Consider the following 19,074-nt stretch of genomic DNA (forward strand, 5'->3'; position numbering starts at 1 on the left):
GCTTCGAGCGTAAGGCATGTAACTACGAAGGAACATGTTAACAATTTAGTTGTTCAGTCTCTGGTGTTGATTAGCGGTTTGACCGTTTCCCCGCTGACTTTAAAATTTTTGTTAGAATACGCCCCAATTTACCTTCATAAAAAAGAACACCGTCCATTCATAAAGCAAACTTCTCTCCGGCAGTCTCCCTTCCTCCCTCGTTGACTCGCCGGTTTCCTGCCAAAAAAACCTCTGTAATTTTCAGCGGTCATCTTGCTCAACCTCCTCACTGTGTCAGGTCTCCTTGAGGTAACTATGAAGGGACATGTTTACAATTTAGTTTCACATGTTGTTAGACAATTTCATCTTATTAATCATAAATCACATCATAATCATTTGTTTATTTCGTTAACAGATAATGAATTTTGTCTGTTTCAATTACTGTCGTTCAGTTACTTCTGAGTGTTTGAAATTCGAACCTTAGAAAGGAGATGACTTTTTAGTTGGAATCCTTTTGATGTATGCTGATAATAAATCTAGTGATAAAGAATTTCGAAGCTGAAAAGATTTGTGCTGCTAATTTCTGGGATCTATGAACAACCATGTCAAGAAACTAACTTTTTTTTTTGTTTAGATCTTTTAGTTGTTTGTTGGTATCTAGTGCAAGCTTGAAATTTCCTATATGTATTGCAATTTCCCTTGTTGGGGGTACTAATGAATCTTGTAGTTGTTTACAAAATGGTATTTGGTGGTGATTTGGTTAGGTGAACTTCAAATGGATTTTGTTTAGACAATAGTAGGGATGTTTATGTGGGTTAATCAGATCGAAATCAAGGGTTAAAACGCACATACACATTACGCGGTATATAGCTCCAAAATCAACTCGAAACTTGATGTTTGAGAATTAAAAGTGCTATATTAACACAATTAGAATTCAAATAATTTGATGAAATTTAAGTTGCATATAGTAGATATTAATATTTTGGATTTTATGCAGAGGCATTAGGTACTAGATCCTGACATTGAAGCACAAGTGAGGAAAGCAGTTGAAACCAACTTTGATAACAGATAACGTATGGAGATGTTTCCAAACTTACTGAGATACACCCTGTAAATAAGGTGAAATTTATTTAAATAGATACACAAAATCATGGGAAGGGTGAAGAGTTAATAACCCACCACTCATAATGGTTGTTCTATCTGAACTTCCAGAAGAATCTTCATCTTCTTCGTCAACTCATGCCCATAGTCCATCAACTCATGGCCATAGTTCATCAATTGATGGTTATAGATATGACGTATTTTTAAGTTTTAGAGGTCTTGACACTCGTCTTAGTTTCACCAATTACCTTTATGAGGCACTTATAGAGGCCAATATCACTACCTTCTTGGATGATGAAGAAATTGACACAGGGGAAGATCTTAAACCGGAATTGGAGAGTGCAATTAAGGCATCTCGGGCTTCTATTATTGTGATGTCTAAGAATTATGCTTCTTCAACATGGTGTTTGGATGAATTGGTGTTGATCCTTGAGCAGCGTATCACATCCAACCATATTGTCATCCCTATATTTTATCATGTGGAGCCCACACATGTCAGGAAGCAACAAAGTAGCTTTGGAGATGCAATGGCTAAGCATAAACAGACAATGGAGGCAGAGAGAAATGCAAATAAAAGAAGTCGATGGGCTCAAAAGATGGAACAATGGAATAAAGCACTTGTAGATGTTGCTAATTTAAAAGGAAATGATGTCAATGGAAGGTAGCTACTTTCTTACCCGTTTCTTCATGTCTTTAATTTTGTTTAATTAACGCATGAAATATCAATATTGTGTTCTCCCTATGCATTTCAATAAGTTTTTTTAATATCATTAAATAGACATGTATATTTGATGTATTAGAATAAAGAAGATGCACAAAGTTGAATCTATGTTTTCAATTATGTGATCTCATAAATGATAAATGAGTTTGTTTAGAGTCAACATGCTGGTAGTTTTTTTCACATTTGTTATGCATTTAGTAATTTATCATAGGTTAGTCCGTTTAAATAAACCATGTCATTCTTTTTATATGCTTCTATTGAAAATCAATTTTAACCGTTTGCTATGGGTCAGCTATTAAAAATACAATACCATAACTGGCCCTTTTTTAGACGTAATCGTAAAAAATAAACATAAAATACCATTCTAGAAAGATAACCTGTAAGTAGTAAAAGATAACCTACTTTTTTTAGACGCACCTCATAGATAGTTAAGTTTGATAGTTTTATAGAAACATAGTGAAGTTATGGTAGAGCTTGATATTTGAAATTCTCAACTCAAAACAAGAGATCTGTGTATTAATTGAAAGCAAGTGACTCAAAACAATCAACAAGGAAATTCAATTTGTGGATTCCTCCTGTTTAAGATTGAAGCTGATGAACAATAATTCTCCAAGGAAAATTCTAGACAATTGACATTATGCAAAATCTACTCACTAAACAATCTCTCTCTCTCTCTCTCTCTCTCTCTCTCTCTCTCTCTCTCTCTCTCTCTCTCTCTCTCTCTCTCACACACACACACACATTTCACTACATGTCCTTCCTTGTATCTTTTTCTTCTGGGGACTATCCAAGGCTTAGGCTCATTAGGCTTATCCAAAATATGGCTTACGTGTGTGTGGCAGTGGTTTAGGATCCTTATCAAGTTAAATGGCCCGTTAGTGAAATCTTGTCTTACATTGGTATGCGGCTTTGGTCTTATTATACATATATTTATGACCATACACTCTAGATGCTATTGTTAGAAAGTGAAAACACAATATGGTTTTGATGCAAAGAGCCTAATTAAAATTAATAGCTTTTATATAATTGATTTGGATCTTTGGATAAATTAAAATTTCCTAATCTATTAGTTACTTTTGTAGATTTTGTTTTGAAGTTATTATTAAATTATTTTTCAGGTTCGAGACAGAGTTTATTGGAGAAATTGTGAAGGACATCTACCGTAGATTAAAAGTACCCCTAAGGAGCGCTCAACCACTACTTATTGGGATGGACTATCATATTGACTTTGTCACTTCATGGTTGAAAAATGGATCCTCTCATAGGGCAGACATACTCATTATTTTGGGTATGGGTGGGATCGGAAAGACAACTTTAGCTAAATATGTCTATGGGTTACATTGTCGTGAATTCCATACAAGCAGCTATATTGAAGATATTAGTAGGAAATGTGATGGAAAGTTTAATGGGTTGCTTGATTTACAAGAACAACTATGTGGTGACATTTCAAAAACAAGTTTAACTAAAGTTCATGATGTTTTAGCATACACCTCAAAGATAGAGAATGCAGTAGCTCATAAACAGGTATTTCTTGTTCTTGACGATATCAGTACTCTTGATCAGTTGGATGCATTGCTTGGAAGCAAAGGTTTTCACCCGGGAAGCAAAATCATTATAACAACAAAGGACGCATGGTTGACAGAGAGTTGTGCACTTTTCAAATCAAATATAAAACCCAAGAAGACAGAGGTATTGCTTCAAAGCTTACATGAGACTGAATCACGACAACTTTTGTGTGTCCATGCATTCATGTGCAACTATCCTAAGACAGGTTATGAAGAGGTATTATATAAGCTTGTGAATTATTGTCAAGGACATCCATTGGCTCTTGAAGTTTTGGGCAAGTCTCTACACAATAGAGATGTAGCCTATTGGGAAGGGTGTATAGAAGTTCTAAAGAAAGAAACAAGTTCCCCTATAAATAATGTCCTGAGAATGAGCTTTGATTCTTTGCCATCTAACAATGATAAGGAGTTGTTTAAGCACATAACTTGTTATTTTGTTGGAATAGATAGAGATGTTAGTGAAACAATTTTAAAGGCATGTGATATAAACACGAAATCTGGGATCACAAATCTCATTGACAAATTCCTTCTTACTATTGGATGGAACAACGAATTAAACATGCATCAGTTAATTCAAGATATGGGAAGATGCTTAATACGTCAAGAATCACTTGACAAACCATGGAAGCGAAGTCGATTATGGTGTCATGAGGAGTCATTCAAAGTGTTAAAACAAAAAAAGGTAAGAGGCCATGTAAGCTTGCAAATAGTGTGTATATCCAAAGTATTTTGTATTTTCTGATTCTTTTATTTGAATTGTGTTTGTTCTTACTTCTTAGGGAACAGGAAATCTTGTAGGCCTTGTCCTTGACATGCGAATGCTTGAGAAAGAGAAGGATGCATCATTTGAGCTAAAGACAGATGCATTGATTAATATGGATAATTTGATGCTACTACAACTTAATTATGTGCATATGAATGGATCCTATGCAAACTTTCCAGAGGAATTAAGAGGCTTGTCTATGCATGGTTTTCATTTAAATTCTATACCTTTAGACTTACCTATGGAGAATCTTGTTGCTCTTGACATGTCATACAGCAGTATTGAATCATTTGTCGGTTGTTATAGTAATCCACGACTTGAGAAGAGGCAAAAGGTAAGTTATCTTTGTTTATCATTTTTCCATGTTCAGTTTATGAAATTCTTTACTGTTCTAACTTATTTCCATTTTTTGTAGTTGGACGGGTCATGCTTAAAAGACAAAAAGTTGCTTGGTTCATTGAAAATTCTTAATTTAAGTTTTTGTAAACAACTTCGTAGTGTTGGTGACTTTGACCAACTCCCTGCACTTGAGAGGTTAATAGTTAGAAAATGCATTAGTTTGCTTGAGGTTTGTGAATCAATTGATCAATGTGTTGAACTTTTCTTCGTGGATCTCAGCTCTTGCGACAAGCTTGAAAATCTTACAAACATCATAGGAATGTTAAAAAAGGTTAAAACTGTGTTGCTAGATGGATGCAATCTAGGTGAATCTCGAATCAAGAATATGGATATCAAATCACTGGAAATGTGCAAGGATAGTGACATTGGCATATACAAAGGAACCTCTTCCTCTACCTTTGTGCGTGCTATACCAAGTGATTTGAAGTTGTTTTCAAGTTCTTTATCATGGTCTTTAGTAAGTTTGTCGCTTGCAAATAACAATTTGTCTGATGAATCCTTTCCCATGGACTTGAGTTGCCTATCCATGTTAAAGGAATTATATTTAGATGGCAATCCTATAAATTCCATGCCTAGTTGTGTGAGAACCCTTCCTAGGCTTGAGATACTTAGCATGAATAACTGTGAAAAACTGAAGTCAGTTGAGCATCCTCCACGTACACTAAGCAGGTTATTGCTCTATTCTGATCAACAGCAGTTTGTAGAAAAAGTTGTATTTGATCCCGAAATGTCTCCACTAGAATTATCATCAAACTGGAGGGTAGGTTATACACCTTGGTCATATGAAATTGAAGGTATGCTCAAAATAGAAGCAATGGTATGTGTCGAGGAAAAGGTATTACGTAGCTTGGGATGGACTAATGTAGACTTCTTTAAGGAGAGAGGCGTGCAAACTAACTCTCCGGAATCTAAAATCCAGGTGTTATGTAGTTATTTATCTTTATTTATGTGAATATGTATAAAATAATTATTATGGTGATTAATTAATGTGATTGTATGTGGCAGACAATGTATTATGAATTTGGAATATTCAGCACGTGGTATGAAGAGGAGAAGATGCCGAGTTGGTTTAAGTATAGAAGTCTTGGGACATCAATATCATTTACCATCCCATCATCATCTCCAAAAAACCTTACAGCACTCAACTTCTGCTACGTACAGACATTGAAATCTATAGATGAGTGGTTGGAATTTTCATATGATCCTCAGTTCCCACGTTCACCAATGATCACAATTAGTAATATAACAAAGAACCGCATGTGGATATACGAGCGTCACATGGACAGAGTTATTGTAGATGGAAATTGTTGGGTGATGTTAAGTCATTGGATGTTTGGGATGAATGAGATGGAAGCTGGTGACCACATTAATGTTACTGTTACAGAGCCAGATGATGAACTTGTAAAGGAGTGTGGGGTGAGTCTTGTGTATGATGATGGAGAAGAAGAAGAAGATGTATTGGGTTATTACAAGTCATGGAATCACATAATTGGTGGAGATCTCTCTCCTTTTCAAACAACAACAGGACAATACATCCTAGACAATATGCGGTTTTTTGCTGATGGCATTCACTTGTTTCCCTATCATCGAAAATTCGTTCCAGATGGTCCCAGCTTTCAAGGTAAATGTTATTTTTATTAAAAAAATTATTTGTTGTATCTTATGTGTAATGATCCGACCAATGACCCAGTTATATCCCAGTTCTCTTAATAGATTGATAATGACCCATTTATTATAATAGATGGATCATAATATAAATCTTTTAAACAAATGGATCATATGACTCAAATCCACCCATTTATTATTGATTTGATTGACTTATAATAAGATAGGATTTTGTTTTTATAAAATATAAAAAATAAAAGTTCTACTTTTAGTTTATAAAATGAATAGACCCAAGCAATGATCCATCTAAATGGGCCGCTTTGTTATTTTACTTGATCAAATATTTTGACATGTTAGATCATATAAATATTTTAGGACCCATTGGATTTACTTTGTCCAAATGGATGTGTGTGTATAAATTAACACATTACTTTTTATCTGTTTTAACTGTTCAGAAAAAAAGGGAATGTGGTTTAGAGCTTTATCTCCAAGGAAGCCGGACATAATTGGTCGCTTAGGTGAGGTATACTTTCTAACGCCCAAACCTTTCTCTCATCACATGAATAAAAGGTATACACAGCCAAATATGTTATCTATTATATTTTGATTGGGCTAGGATGTAACAAAATAGAAGTAGTTATAACATTTCAATGGATGCTTGAAAATAGCAATATTTAAATGTACTTGTGTCTGATTAGATCTTAGGTGGGGCATGAAGCTCTCATCCTTGCGTACTCATGTGGAGCATGTCAAGCAACTGTAAAATATTCTGTAGCCGAGTGGGAGCATATGGAATGCAATGGAATGTTGTACAACTTTAAACAGGCCTAACCTTTTATGGACATACCAAGCCCTAATTCCTTCATTTAGGGCTCTGATTCAGTGTTTTTTTGTTTTTTTTTATTATATTTGTTTCTTTTTATGCCAAATACATGATATATTTGGCAGTTATCAATTATTTTTAGTTGATTAGGAATTTCAAATTTTTGGCTGTGCCTGCCTAAATAGAACTCTCCTTATAAGACATTAAATTTAAAAATTTTCTTACTTTTCTTTTATTCATAGGGTAAGGGGGAATCTTCAAGGTCTCATCCTTCACATGAAAATGCTTGAAAAAGAGCGGCTGTCTCATTTGAAAATAGATTCAGTCGTCAAATGGGTAACCTAATGCTACTGCAACTCGATGAGTTCTATCCAAAATTTCCACAAGTAAGATGGTTTGCTCCTCAGGTATTTGAATTTTTCTTTGTCATCCACCATTCCCACCACGAAACCCCATCTTGAACCAACACCCAAACTCAGTGTTGAGTTGCCTTGAATTTAAGTTAGACCATGTATATTTGAGTGAGAGTATACAAGAAGGTATTGTTTGTGCTTTTGTTTCATCTTTAATTCAGTTATTTAAATCGTTTTTCTTTTGTTTTTGTTTTTGTCTTTTTGTTTTTTGTTTTTTTTTTGAAGAATGAAACACATTGTAAACCTATTTGTTTTGTGTTCGTGGAGAGGACTCACCGAATGATCTAAAAATGCTTAAATTTGAGACTAATTTTAAAATTTTAAGGAACAACTAAATATGAAGAGTATTTTTCCCATGCATATCTCATATCATTAATATAAATATGTTTACATATGGGCTTTACAGGAAATAATCAAAGTGGACTTTAAATAAAATACACACAAATAAATATACATTAATAGCCCCCCCCCCCCCCCCCCCCCCCCCCGACAGTCAGAACGGGAGGTTCACGGATGTTCATACTGGATCTGAAATCAATAAATAATGTAAATGGTAAGCCCTTTGTGAAGATATCTGAGAAGATAAGGGACCATGAAGCACACGAACTTAACCCAAGGCAACTTTGTTTCTGACAAAGTTAATGTCAATCTCTATATGCTTGGTTCGCTGATGTTGAACCAGATTAGTAGACAAGTATACCACACTCACATTATCAAAATAAACAATGGTGGCACGAGGTGGAGGCTGAAAAAGTTCATGCACAAGATTGGGAATCCAACATGTCTCAGCAACGACATTTGCTACCCCTCTATATTCAGCCTCAACACTAGAACGAGAGATCATACCTTGTCGTTTGGAAGGCCAAGAGATCTCGAATTGAGAAACACACAATATCCTAAAGTGGATTGTCTAGTAGTAGGACAACCAGTACAATCAGCATCCGAATAAGCAATAAGACCACGAGCAGGGGAATCATATAGTTGTAAACCATGATCAATAGTACCACGAATATATCGTAAAATACGCTTGAGTGTAGAAAAATGTGGTTCCCGAGGGTCATGCATGTACAAACATGAACAACATATGCAATGTCAGGGCGAGTAAACGTGAGATATTGGAGACCACCAGCTAGACTGCGATACAAAGTTGGATCATTAACGGGGAACCGATAGAACCAAGCTTCGTAGCTATATCAGCGGGAGTGCGAGAAGGCTTATATTGAAGCATGTGAGCACAGTCTAGAATCTCAAGAGCATATTTTTCTGAGACAAAAACATACCGGATTTGTCTCTTGTGACAACAATGTCAAGAAAGTAATTCAAATTGCCCAGATCTGTCATGGAGAACTCATTACCAAGAGTCAAAATAATATGTTGTAATAACTCAATGGAAGAAGCTGTGAGATCAATATCATCCACATACAAAAAGTAAATATGCAGTATGAGTTCCGCATCGATAAATGAACAAAGATGAGTCGCATCGACTATTAGAAAACCCTAGTTTTTTAATATATTGAGCAAACCGCTGAAACCATGCTCGAGGTGCCTATTTAAGGCCATATAAAGATCTCTGTAATAAACACACTTGATCTAGATGTTGCCGATTCTGAAAACCAGACAGTTGATGCATATAAATTGTCTCAAGGAGATCCCTGTGAAGAAACGCATTCTTCACATCAAGTTGACGGATTGCCTAATTCTGTGAAGCAGCCAAGGTGAGAACAATTTGGATTATTAACAACAGGACTAAAAGTCTCGTCACAATGAATACCCGATCGTTAGCTACGACCGTTAGCAACCAGTCTAGCCTTGTATCGAGCTAAGGACCCATTTGCATGTTGTTTCTTTTTGAAAATCCATATACAGTTAATAATATTTGCACCAGGAGGTCGTGGAACTAGAGTCCATGTCCTATTTGAGATAAGATCATTATATTCCTCCTTCATAGCATCATTCCAATTTGGATCTTTAAAAGCTTGTAAGTGATTATGGGGAAATGGAGAGGAGGAATCGACATGAATATTAAGTCGATGAATGGGTTTGAAAGTACCAAGACGAGACCTTCTAGCCATAGGATGGGTTGATGTGTCTGGAGCATTTGTATTTGGCGAAAAAGGGATGATGTTGCATTTCGATCATCAAGAAAGTCATATAAGGGGTTGGTGTGAGGTGTCATAGATCCAAATGGGAAAACCGACTCATCAATGATAACATGTTAGGATATAATAATTGTAGGCTTGGTTTGGGCGCCGACGAGGGTAAAGGGCAAAGGTGAACCACAATCCTACTGCAACCTAGCTCTATTGTATTTGTCGTGTCTGGTTCGATAACATGCTTCCAAATTTAAGTCTAAGATGGGGAAAGAGGCTAATGGCTCAAGTTTTTATCGTCTTGTTTGGTTCGAGTGCATGCTTCATCTCCTCGTTCTTTAGCAAACATCGTCAGTATCCTCTGAGATTTTGAGATTTTTATGGTTCAGTTGGTGGGCTTTGAAGGAAGCACACGATGGAAAAACAACCATCATCGGAATCTGGTGGCAGGGGGCAATAGTTGTTGGTGGCCGATGATAGTAGGAGTAAGAGGCAATGAATGAAAAAGACGGGAGGTAGGAGAAAACATGAACGAGGGAATTGGGAAGTGGGGTTAGGTTTAGGATTCTTTTTTAACATTTTTATATTTAATATATATATTAATAAAAAAAATAAATAAATCATTAATATAGAATTCTATAAAATGAGGGCAAAGTAGTCTTTATACATCTCATAAGGACCAAACGTGCAACAAAAATATAAAGTAGGGACAGTTCGAGTTAAAAAAAAAGTTGATAGGGACTAAACATGCAGATTACCCTAAACCACAACAACCATCCATGTAATTTACCCAAAAATAAATAGAAAGAAATTCAAAATAAGCGAGTTTTTGACCGTACGAGTGTTTTTAAAAAACTTATCTACCTAATGGGTGTACTTTTAAATATTACCATATAAGGTTTTTAGCAATTAAATAAAAAAAACATGGTGCCTTATTTTCTTACCATCTTTCTTCTCCCAAAGTAAAAAAAAAATGACGTTGCAACCAGCACACCTTTGATTACTTTTTCTATAGGTGACTCCAACGATGTTATTTTTTATCTTCTTTTTGGCACATAGTAGTTATCACATCAAGTTATTTTAAATGTTATTTATTTGTTTTTAACTTTTGTAACAAATACCGGTTGGTTTTGTACTTAAAATATTGTATTTATAATTTTTTTTTAGTTTAATATGATGTTTACTTATGAATTTTTTAGTTTAAAATAATGTTTGTTGGTTTAGATTTCAAAGGTGTTTGAGATAATTTTTTTAGCTCTAAAATTCTTTTTATAAAAGAACTTTTTGTATTAAAAACTTTTTTCAAAAGTAATGGTTTAAAAAGTATTTGAAGGGGCAAAAGACAAAAGTTGTTTTTAAAATGCACAAAAGTCACAATTTATGACTTATGACTTTTGGAATCAATCTTTTTTCGCTTGCCCAAAAGTTGTTTTAAAAAAAACTTCTCCACTCGCCAAACATCTTTTGAATTTTTTTAATTTTTTTGGAAAATAAAAAGTCCAAAAGTTATTTTTAAAGCAATCCTAAGAGGTGAGCAAAAACCGAACCGCAAACCGAAACCAAAATGAAAATCGACGGTGCGGTTTTTAATTTTGCAAAAACCGAAAATATTTGGTGCGGTGCGGTTTCTAGTCTTACAAAAACCGCAAAAAATCGAACTGCACCGAATATATATATATATATATATATATATATATATATATATATATATATATATATATATATTAAGTATTGATATTTATAAGAGTGAAGAACTCACGACAATTAAAATTTTTATAAATATAAATATATATCTTATGAGAGGATGATTATATATTTTTAAGCATATATAGAGATATTGACAAGAACAAATAATCTTTATTATATTATTTAAAATTTGAATATAAAGAGTACTAGTGATGATAATATCATTTTAATAAATATACTAGATTATAACCCGCGTTAAACGCGGGGGACGTATAAAAAGCATACAAATGTCTACAGATATTGCATAATAATTATAAAAAAACATTATGGTTATTGGTATTATTAAAATTTGTAGAAGATACATTAAAATCAATAAATATCTATAATCGTTGAAGGACCTCTTTGTATACAACATTTTTTGTTTTATCAGTTGAATGACCTTCTTCATCACATATGGTTATGATATTGTTATATAAGCATAAGTATTCTAATTAGACGTTCCTTCTATACTAAGGTTACTTAATTTGAGCCTATATTAACAACCAATATACCGTTTTTTTCACTGCATTAAATATTGACAACTATTTCATTTATTCAAATAAAGTCATAGAGTATAATTTATGGAATGTTAAATGTTACATGGATTTAATTTTAGTATATCATCAATGGAAATTCTTTTCTAAATTATGATTGGTTTATTTTAAATTGATTATGAATATAAGTGCTGGTTTTTATGTTTGTTCTTATTTATTTAGTGTTCGTAAGAACTTTGCATTAGTCTTGGCGCAACTTTGAATAATTTTAGTATATCATCAATGTAATTTAGTATATCTTTCAATTATATGAAATATCAAATAATGACATTTCATTACTATTGTGATAATTTAGTTTATATATTACATTTTTACTAATCTTAACGATCTTATTTTTTTCTAATAACCGTAGTGTTTTTACTAATTGTACTTACAAATATCCTAATATATTATAATTTTGATCTTACTTTATAATTTTTCATAACTATAATTGTCTTAATAGTTTTTTTAGTCTATTCAGTTTTATATTTCATTGTACAACATTATCGTTTGTATGTATTCTGAAACTTTATTTTTAAAATGCTTAATGTTTACATCTTGATATTTTTTTAATAAACTTGTGTAATAATAATGGAATATATATCTAGTTTGAATTAACATTTACTTCATTCACTAAATTAAATTCCTCATTAAATGGATATATTTTGGAAAATAATAATTATAATGTGCAACATTAATATACTTTTAGAGGGAAAAAATCAGGATCATTAAAAAGATTTATATAAAGAAAATACAAATTTAACTTGGATGAAATTACTGAGAAAAATTATTTTAGAGGGAATTGTATTTTGTAAAGTATAATACTATGACAGAATTCAAAACATATATATTGTTCTTTAAATTTATAAATTTTGTTGTTACTATATAAAGAAAACAAAGTAGGTTGGTATGTTAAACACTACAAGAAAAAAGGCCTTTTACGACGCTCATTGCGCGTCGTAAAACGCTCAGACGACGCGCAAATGCGTGTCAAGGAAGGCCCTGTCATAAAGAGAGACGACGCGCTTTTGTGCGTCGTCTATAAACGACGCGCATTTACGACGCGCGGTTACGACACGCAATGCGTATCAAGGAAGGCCCTGTCATAAAGGAAGACGACACACATTCGCGTGTCGTAACCTTACGACGCACGTGTTAATGACACGCAATGCGTATCAAGAAAGCCCCTGTCAAGAAAGGCCATGTCATAAATGAAGATGACACACATTTTTGCGTATCGTAGTTTTAAATTTAAAAAAAAAAAATTATTTATGGATTTACTTATTTTCATATTAAATTTGCATTTTATGTCACATAATGGAAAATAAAATACCATATACAAATAATACAATGCATTGCACAAAAGTTAATGTTATACAAATAATCATTCGAATAGTAGACAAATGTAATACTACAAATAATCATTCCAATAGTAGACAAATGTAAGATTTCAACATTTTTTATATAATTAACTAAATTATTAGCCAAATTTCCTAAAATACCAACATACTTTTCTATGAAGAGCATTAACACTATTCTTTTCCATCAAAAACTTCAAAACCTGCATAATTAATTTAATGTTTAATCAGCTACAGGTCAATAAGGTAGGTTTAAGCAAAAGAGGTTCATAGTAGTAAGATTTTACTTACCACTGTTGTTAATGACATTGAAAGAAGCAGCCCAACAAACACCCCCTCAGAAGGATTATTACTAAATGAAACCACAAACAAAGTTAAAAAGTCAAGTATTTTGTGACAACCCCGGAACCAGGGGCAAGGCTGTTTTTACCCATGGTATGACCTAATACATGATAATAAAGACTTGTTTAACAAAAAGAAAAATGATTTCTCACGTGACATCACTATTAAGAATTGATGAAAGAGGGTACTCCACACTGTATTGCCAACAAGCTTGACACCAACACCTAAAAGCTGGAAAAAACAATAACAGAAATAAAAATAAATGTAAGATTTGAGATAACAGATGCATAATTCACATGTCTACTTTTACCAATTTATTTTATGCAACATATATGCAGCTGACATGAATGAATTATACAAGTTAGGAGTAAAATAAGGGATGGTTGCATATTTAGTATGATAAATAAAGAGATTTGTGGCATAAGGGTGCATAAATAATAAAAAGCAAAAAGGAAGAGGAAAGTTGACTTACATAATCAGCAAATTTCTGAATTGGTGCTTTTAACATAATACATAAGAGTGGTCCCGAAGGGATAGCTGGCAGCAAAAAATCTCAGGCAAAAAAAATTCCAGGAGAAAACAGTTAGTACCTCAAAAGCAAAGGTTTTATAGGGTTAGGCATGCACCAGCAAGACAGGAGAAAATAGTCATAGGACTTACTACTGACTCACTTTTCTTTTTTTAATCATTAGCCTTATGCAGCTCTCAAAGCTAGAGAATATCTTGATAAGCCTGCAATACATGAGACAATGGTGAAGGTATGTAGATTATATCTTATATTTCCTACACAAATATAGACAATTGTATGCTGATGTCATTATGCAGGTTAGCGCTTATCTGCCTGGAGAATACAACCATCTTTTGGCCAGACGACCTGGGTGTAGCCCAAAGGACATTTTTGTCATTATACATGAGAAGCTTCCTACTGTATCGTGAGTATTTCTATTTCTATACATCTATGTTTTCTTTTGTGATCATCATCTTTTTTTTTTGTTTCTACAGGACTCCAACAATATCCATTCTTCTCTCAACATACGCAAAGATTTTGATGCACTCTCAACCACCAGATCCCGAATTACAAAACCAGATCTGGGCAATATTCAGCAAGTGAGTTTATAATAAATAGGAGCTACACTTTTTTTTTGTATATGCAAAATTTGATAATATTTAATTTCATACACATTGACAGATATGAAACATGCATTGATACTGAGATACAACAAAGAGCTGTGGAGTATTTTGCATTGAGTAGGAAAGGTGAAGCCCTGATGGATATATTAGCAGAAATGCCAAAGTTCCCTGAACGTGAGGTATATTTAAGCGTAGGGTTTTAATTGATTGATTGATTGAGCATATAATAATAATAATAATAATAATAATAATAATAATAATAATAATAATAATAATAATAATTTATCTGATATGGTGATTGTTGTTGACTTTGATTTACCTTTTTGAAGTCTTCATTGATCAAGAAAGCAGAAGACACTGAAGCTGATACTGCAGAGCTAAGTGCTATCAAGTCACGCACACAACAGCAGGCTTCTAATGCTTTAGTGGTGACATCTGAGCGCGAACCTCCCCAACTTGGTATGTTCAAAATCCCCAGCGTTGACCATAACTCTGTGAGCGTTGACCAAGAGTTGACTCAAGCTAATGGAATTTCACATGAAGTTGACCACCCTCAACCTGATATTCTTGGAGATCTTTTAAGCCCACTGGCTATTGAAGCACCTCCTCCTCCTGTAAGTGAAGATGATGCATTAGCTCTTGCACCTGTTGAAGAGCAAGATAATATTGTAAAGGTACTACTGTCTGCCACATGTCCTATCCTCATTGGCTATAAATATCATTTATTTCTTTATATTATTTTAACTTTCTGTTGATAACCTTACACAGCCAATAGGAGACACTGCAGAAAGATTTCATGCCCTGTGTCTTAAAGATAGTGGAGTTCTATATGAAGATCCTTATGTTCAAGTACTAAAAAGTCAAGTTATATATATATATATATATATATATATATATATATATATATCACATATCATATATTGCATTAGATTTTATTTATTTTTTTGATTAATTATTATTATTCCAGATTGGTATCAAAGCAGACTGGCGAGGTCATCAAGGTCGCCTAGTCATCTTTTTGGGGAACAAAACAACTTCTTCACTCACTTCAGTTCAAGCAGTGGTTCTGCCTCCATCTCATTTAAAACTGGAACTCTCATCAGCAAAGAACAAGCTTCAAACCATGCAAACCATGGTGTTTGTCGTCCACACACAGCCTTCTCTAACAGCCCATCTTTTTTCCAGGGCAAAAGAGTTAGGCATGATGGGTGAAGGATACATGTGGATCATAACAAGCAAGACTACCAACTTGTTGAATTCCATGGATGCTGAAGCAATCAAATCGATGCAGGGGGTTGTGGGTTTCAGATCGTATTTTCCAGCATCAAGAAAGCTTCACAACTTTGCTTCAAAATGGAGGGAGGAACATTATGCAATTAATAAAAGAAACCATTTCAAGAAAGTCAATTATAGACTTCATTCAAGTAAGAATGAATCAAGAAGAGCCCTTGAATGAATTGGTCAAGCAATTAAAAACAAGATAGTATTTTAAAGATGTTAAAATTAGGTAAATTTACATCACAATGAAAAGTTCAATCCTACAAGTTTTTAAGCAATTAATAAAAGAAACCATTTCAAGAAAGTCAAACATCTATAAAATTGTCTATTCATGGAAGATGGAACTACCAAAGAATTTGCTGATTAATTGCTTGAAGGTAACAAAGTTCAAACTTTTTAAAGAAATAGAAACAAATTCAAGTAGATTGTAACAAAGAACCCTTGATTAGAAACGTTCAAACAATTGAAATCAAGAAAGTAATGTAAGTTTCAAGCACACACTAAGTTCGACCATGGCAAATTTCAAGCAATTCAAAATAACCCACTTCGAGTAAGATCATATTAGTAAGTTTATTCAGTGATACGACCACATATAAACCAAGATCAGATCTATAAGAACGCTCCACTGATCTACTCAAATAGTAGACATCGAAGTCAAAGGATAGTTTTTAAAAATTATTAAACAGGGCAATCTCTGATCATAATCCTTTTCATCCATGGTAAGATATAGTAAGGTTATAAAGCATAAATAAAGAGAAATTTACCTTGCATAGAAGGTCTAGGGCAAACAAAGCCATCATTCACTAGAGAAATATTTGAAGGCATAGGAACAGCGGGCGAGTCGACTCTGAACTGCGTACCCACAAAATCGACCTCAACCGACATCTGATTCACATCTACAGCAGTTTCAATAGCAGTCTTGAGATCAGCACTTGGAAATCCAGCAAAAACGGTGCCGTTTCCAACCGGACCCGGAAAAGTAGCAGACCCATCAGCAAAATCGACAAACGCCCTCCATGATTTAAGCTCTTCGTCGACGTTATTGAGGACTCTGAGGGTTGATTCGAAGCGATAGGGTTGATTTGATGTTCGGTTTGGTGGGAGCTTGGATCCGGATGTGTAAGTGTAGGATAAGTAGACGCCGTTGCAGGAATCGGACGCTGGTGGCGGTGACGGTGGTGTTGGAGTTGGAGTTTGGGCGGCGGTAATGGTGGCGAGAAGCGTCGCTGCTTCTCCCTTCTCTTTTTGTCAAATCCATCCCGCACCAGAGGTGCTTCCCCTTTCTCGATTGATTTCCATCATCGAGCCACCATGGCTGCTTGCGTTCCCATCTTCCATTCTCCCTTTCTTCCTCCTTTCTCAGTCAGTCGATTTTTTCCATCTTACCCGATTAGATTAAGCTTTCCGAGTCAGATACACAAATTTAGTTCATCAAACGTCTTTATCTGACCGGGTCATCAAAAAAAGTCGTTGATGTCTGAGATTCGATACCTTGAACCAAGAAATCCCTAAATCTCTATGAGATAGGAGCGCCGACACCTCGATCGATTTTGTTGAGAAGCATCGAGCATAACACTAAATCTTTTGGGAGTCGCAGTCGCATGCCAGGAGAAGTGAATGTGATGTTGCAGTGGTCTGTTAGAGATAGACAGAAAGGAGGGACATGGATGGAGGAAAAGGGTGGCCTGGTGGTTCTAGGCCAAAAAACCTTTGATCAATTTCATGGCCTGGTGACCAAAAAACCTTCGATTTCACTAAGAACCGGAACCCTAGTTCCAACAATAGTCGATTTTTGGTATTTGATTGAGAGAGAGAGAGAGAGAGAAGAACGATTGAAAGAAGGTAGAGGAGAGCTTGGCGGGGTTTTTAATTTTTTCAGAATTTCATTTCCCCCTTTTCCCCACTATTAAAGGATGGAATGCGCGTTCCATTAAAAAATATAAAGCGACATCCTTAAACGACGCGCATTTTATTATAGGTGCCCTCCGTGTTTTTTTTAGACACTAATTTAAGGGCGCGCAATAATGCGTGTCTTCTATCTTAAAATTTTTTGAAGAGATGACATTTTTCTAATGTCACTCTCCTTTGCGTAACATAGATCAATGAGCGTCGTATTTTGTGCGTCGTAAAAGGCCTTTTTTCTTGTAGTGAAACAAAAAAATAATAATTTCAATGTATGTAACTAAACAATGGAATTTGAAGATGAAAATGTAAAACTTAAAAGTATGAAGACACGTGATAAAAAAATGTTTGAAAGAGCTCTAACCACATTTGACCAATTTGTTAGTGAGAAGATCATAAATGGACCCTTTGATAATGATCAACAAATTATTTCCTGTATGAATCAAGGTGGATTCTATAATTAGTGGATTTGAAATGTTTTAAGTAATGCTAAAATAAACATGTATATTGAAGTGTAGATGAACATGTCATTTTCATGCAAACCACATGTTTTATGAAACGACCCAAAAATACGACCCAAAAATTTCATTTTTCAATATAACTAAAAACCATAATCTGAGTGTCATACCATAAAACCATACGTGATATATCTCAAGCATAATAAAACACTGTGCGGAAAATTGTATCATATCTATGTCATATCAAAATCAAAAACTAAATCAACTCCCAGGATAAAAGCTGAAGCTATGGTGTGTGCGATGTCATCATCCCGAGCTCTTCCCTCTGCATGCGGAAGTACCTGAAACCAAAACTGAAACTGTAAGCACGAAGCTTAGTGAGCTCCCCCAAACTACCACATACCATACAATACATATATAAAGCACATACTGGGCCTTGCCCACTGCATCAGACCGAAGTCTGGAACTAGCTGCATCGGACCGAAGTCCGGAACTGACTGCATCGGACCGAAGTCCGGAACTGACTGATCATGGCATAGCATAAAACATAACAACTATTATAATCACATATACTGCATACTGCATCGGAACAGAGTACGGAACACATAACACAAATATGTTTGAATCACAAAGACATCAAGCACTCTAGCTACTGCATCAGACCAAAGTCCGGGACTACTGCTAATTAAACGGGCCGGCATTGTGGCCGTAGACCCGTTCCTACTGAAAGAAAACTCACCTCGTGAACTGGCTGCTGAGTGTATGGCTCTGGAAGCTAACTGCTGCTGCTCCGGTATCTCCCCGGCTACAAGTCCATAAACACACTCAATCAAATACTAAACACTGCACTGGGTAAAATGACTCTTTTACCCTTGGTCAAAGTCAACT

The 19,074-nt window shown here is 34.6% G+C and overlaps 2 protein-coding genes and 1 long non-coding RNA gene across 3 annotated transcripts; 2 read left to right on the forward strand and 1 right to left on the reverse strand.

The window, feature by feature from the left end:
- The first annotated feature begins 990 nt into the window (after nt 1-990).
- Nucleotides 991-7,630, forward strand: LOC145099377 (disease resistance protein RUN1-like). Its single transcript, XM_079036969.1, has 7 exons — nt 991-1,741; nt 2,920-4,048; nt 4,146-4,463; nt 4,545-5,447; nt 5,534-6,149; nt 6,589-6,656; nt 7,199-7,630. The coding sequence occupies exons 1-7, from the start codon at nt 1,167-1,169 to the stop codon at nt 7,244-7,246; spliced, it is 3,657 nt and encodes a 1,218-aa protein (XP_078893095.1). The 5' UTR covers nt 991-1,166; the 3' UTR covers nt 7,247-7,630.
- Nucleotides 7,631-13,081: 5,451 nt separating this feature from the next.
- Nucleotides 13,082-14,020, reverse strand: LOC145071162 (uncharacterized). The gene is made up of 3 exons (XR_013690268.1): nt 13,890-14,020; nt 13,367-13,648; nt 13,082-13,278 (listed from the first exon to the last, which is right to left on the reverse strand). It is a non-coding gene; the product is annotated as an uncharacterized LOC145071162 (long non-coding RNA).
- Nucleotides 14,021-14,166: 146 nt separating this feature from the next.
- Nucleotides 14,167-16,004, forward strand: LOC145062041 (AP-2 complex subunit alpha-1-like). Its single transcript, XM_079009656.1, has 7 exons — nt 14,167-14,175; nt 14,243-14,349; nt 14,420-14,524; nt 14,607-14,727; nt 14,878-15,222; nt 15,317-15,397; nt 15,516-16,004. Exons 1-7 carry the CDS (start codon nt 14,167-14,169, stop codon nt 16,002-16,004), a joined length of 1,257 nt encoding a protein of 418 aa, XP_078865782.1.
- The last annotated feature ends 3,070 nt before the right edge of the window (nt 16,005-19,074 follow it).

Source organism: Lactuca serriola, chromosome 1, assembly GCF_051521515.1.
Source record: "Lactuca serriola cultivar US96UC23 chromosome 1, Lser_US96UC23_V15, whole genome shotgun sequence".
NCBI lineage: Eukaryota > Viridiplantae > Streptophyta > Magnoliopsida > Asterales > Asteraceae > Lactuca > Lactuca serriola.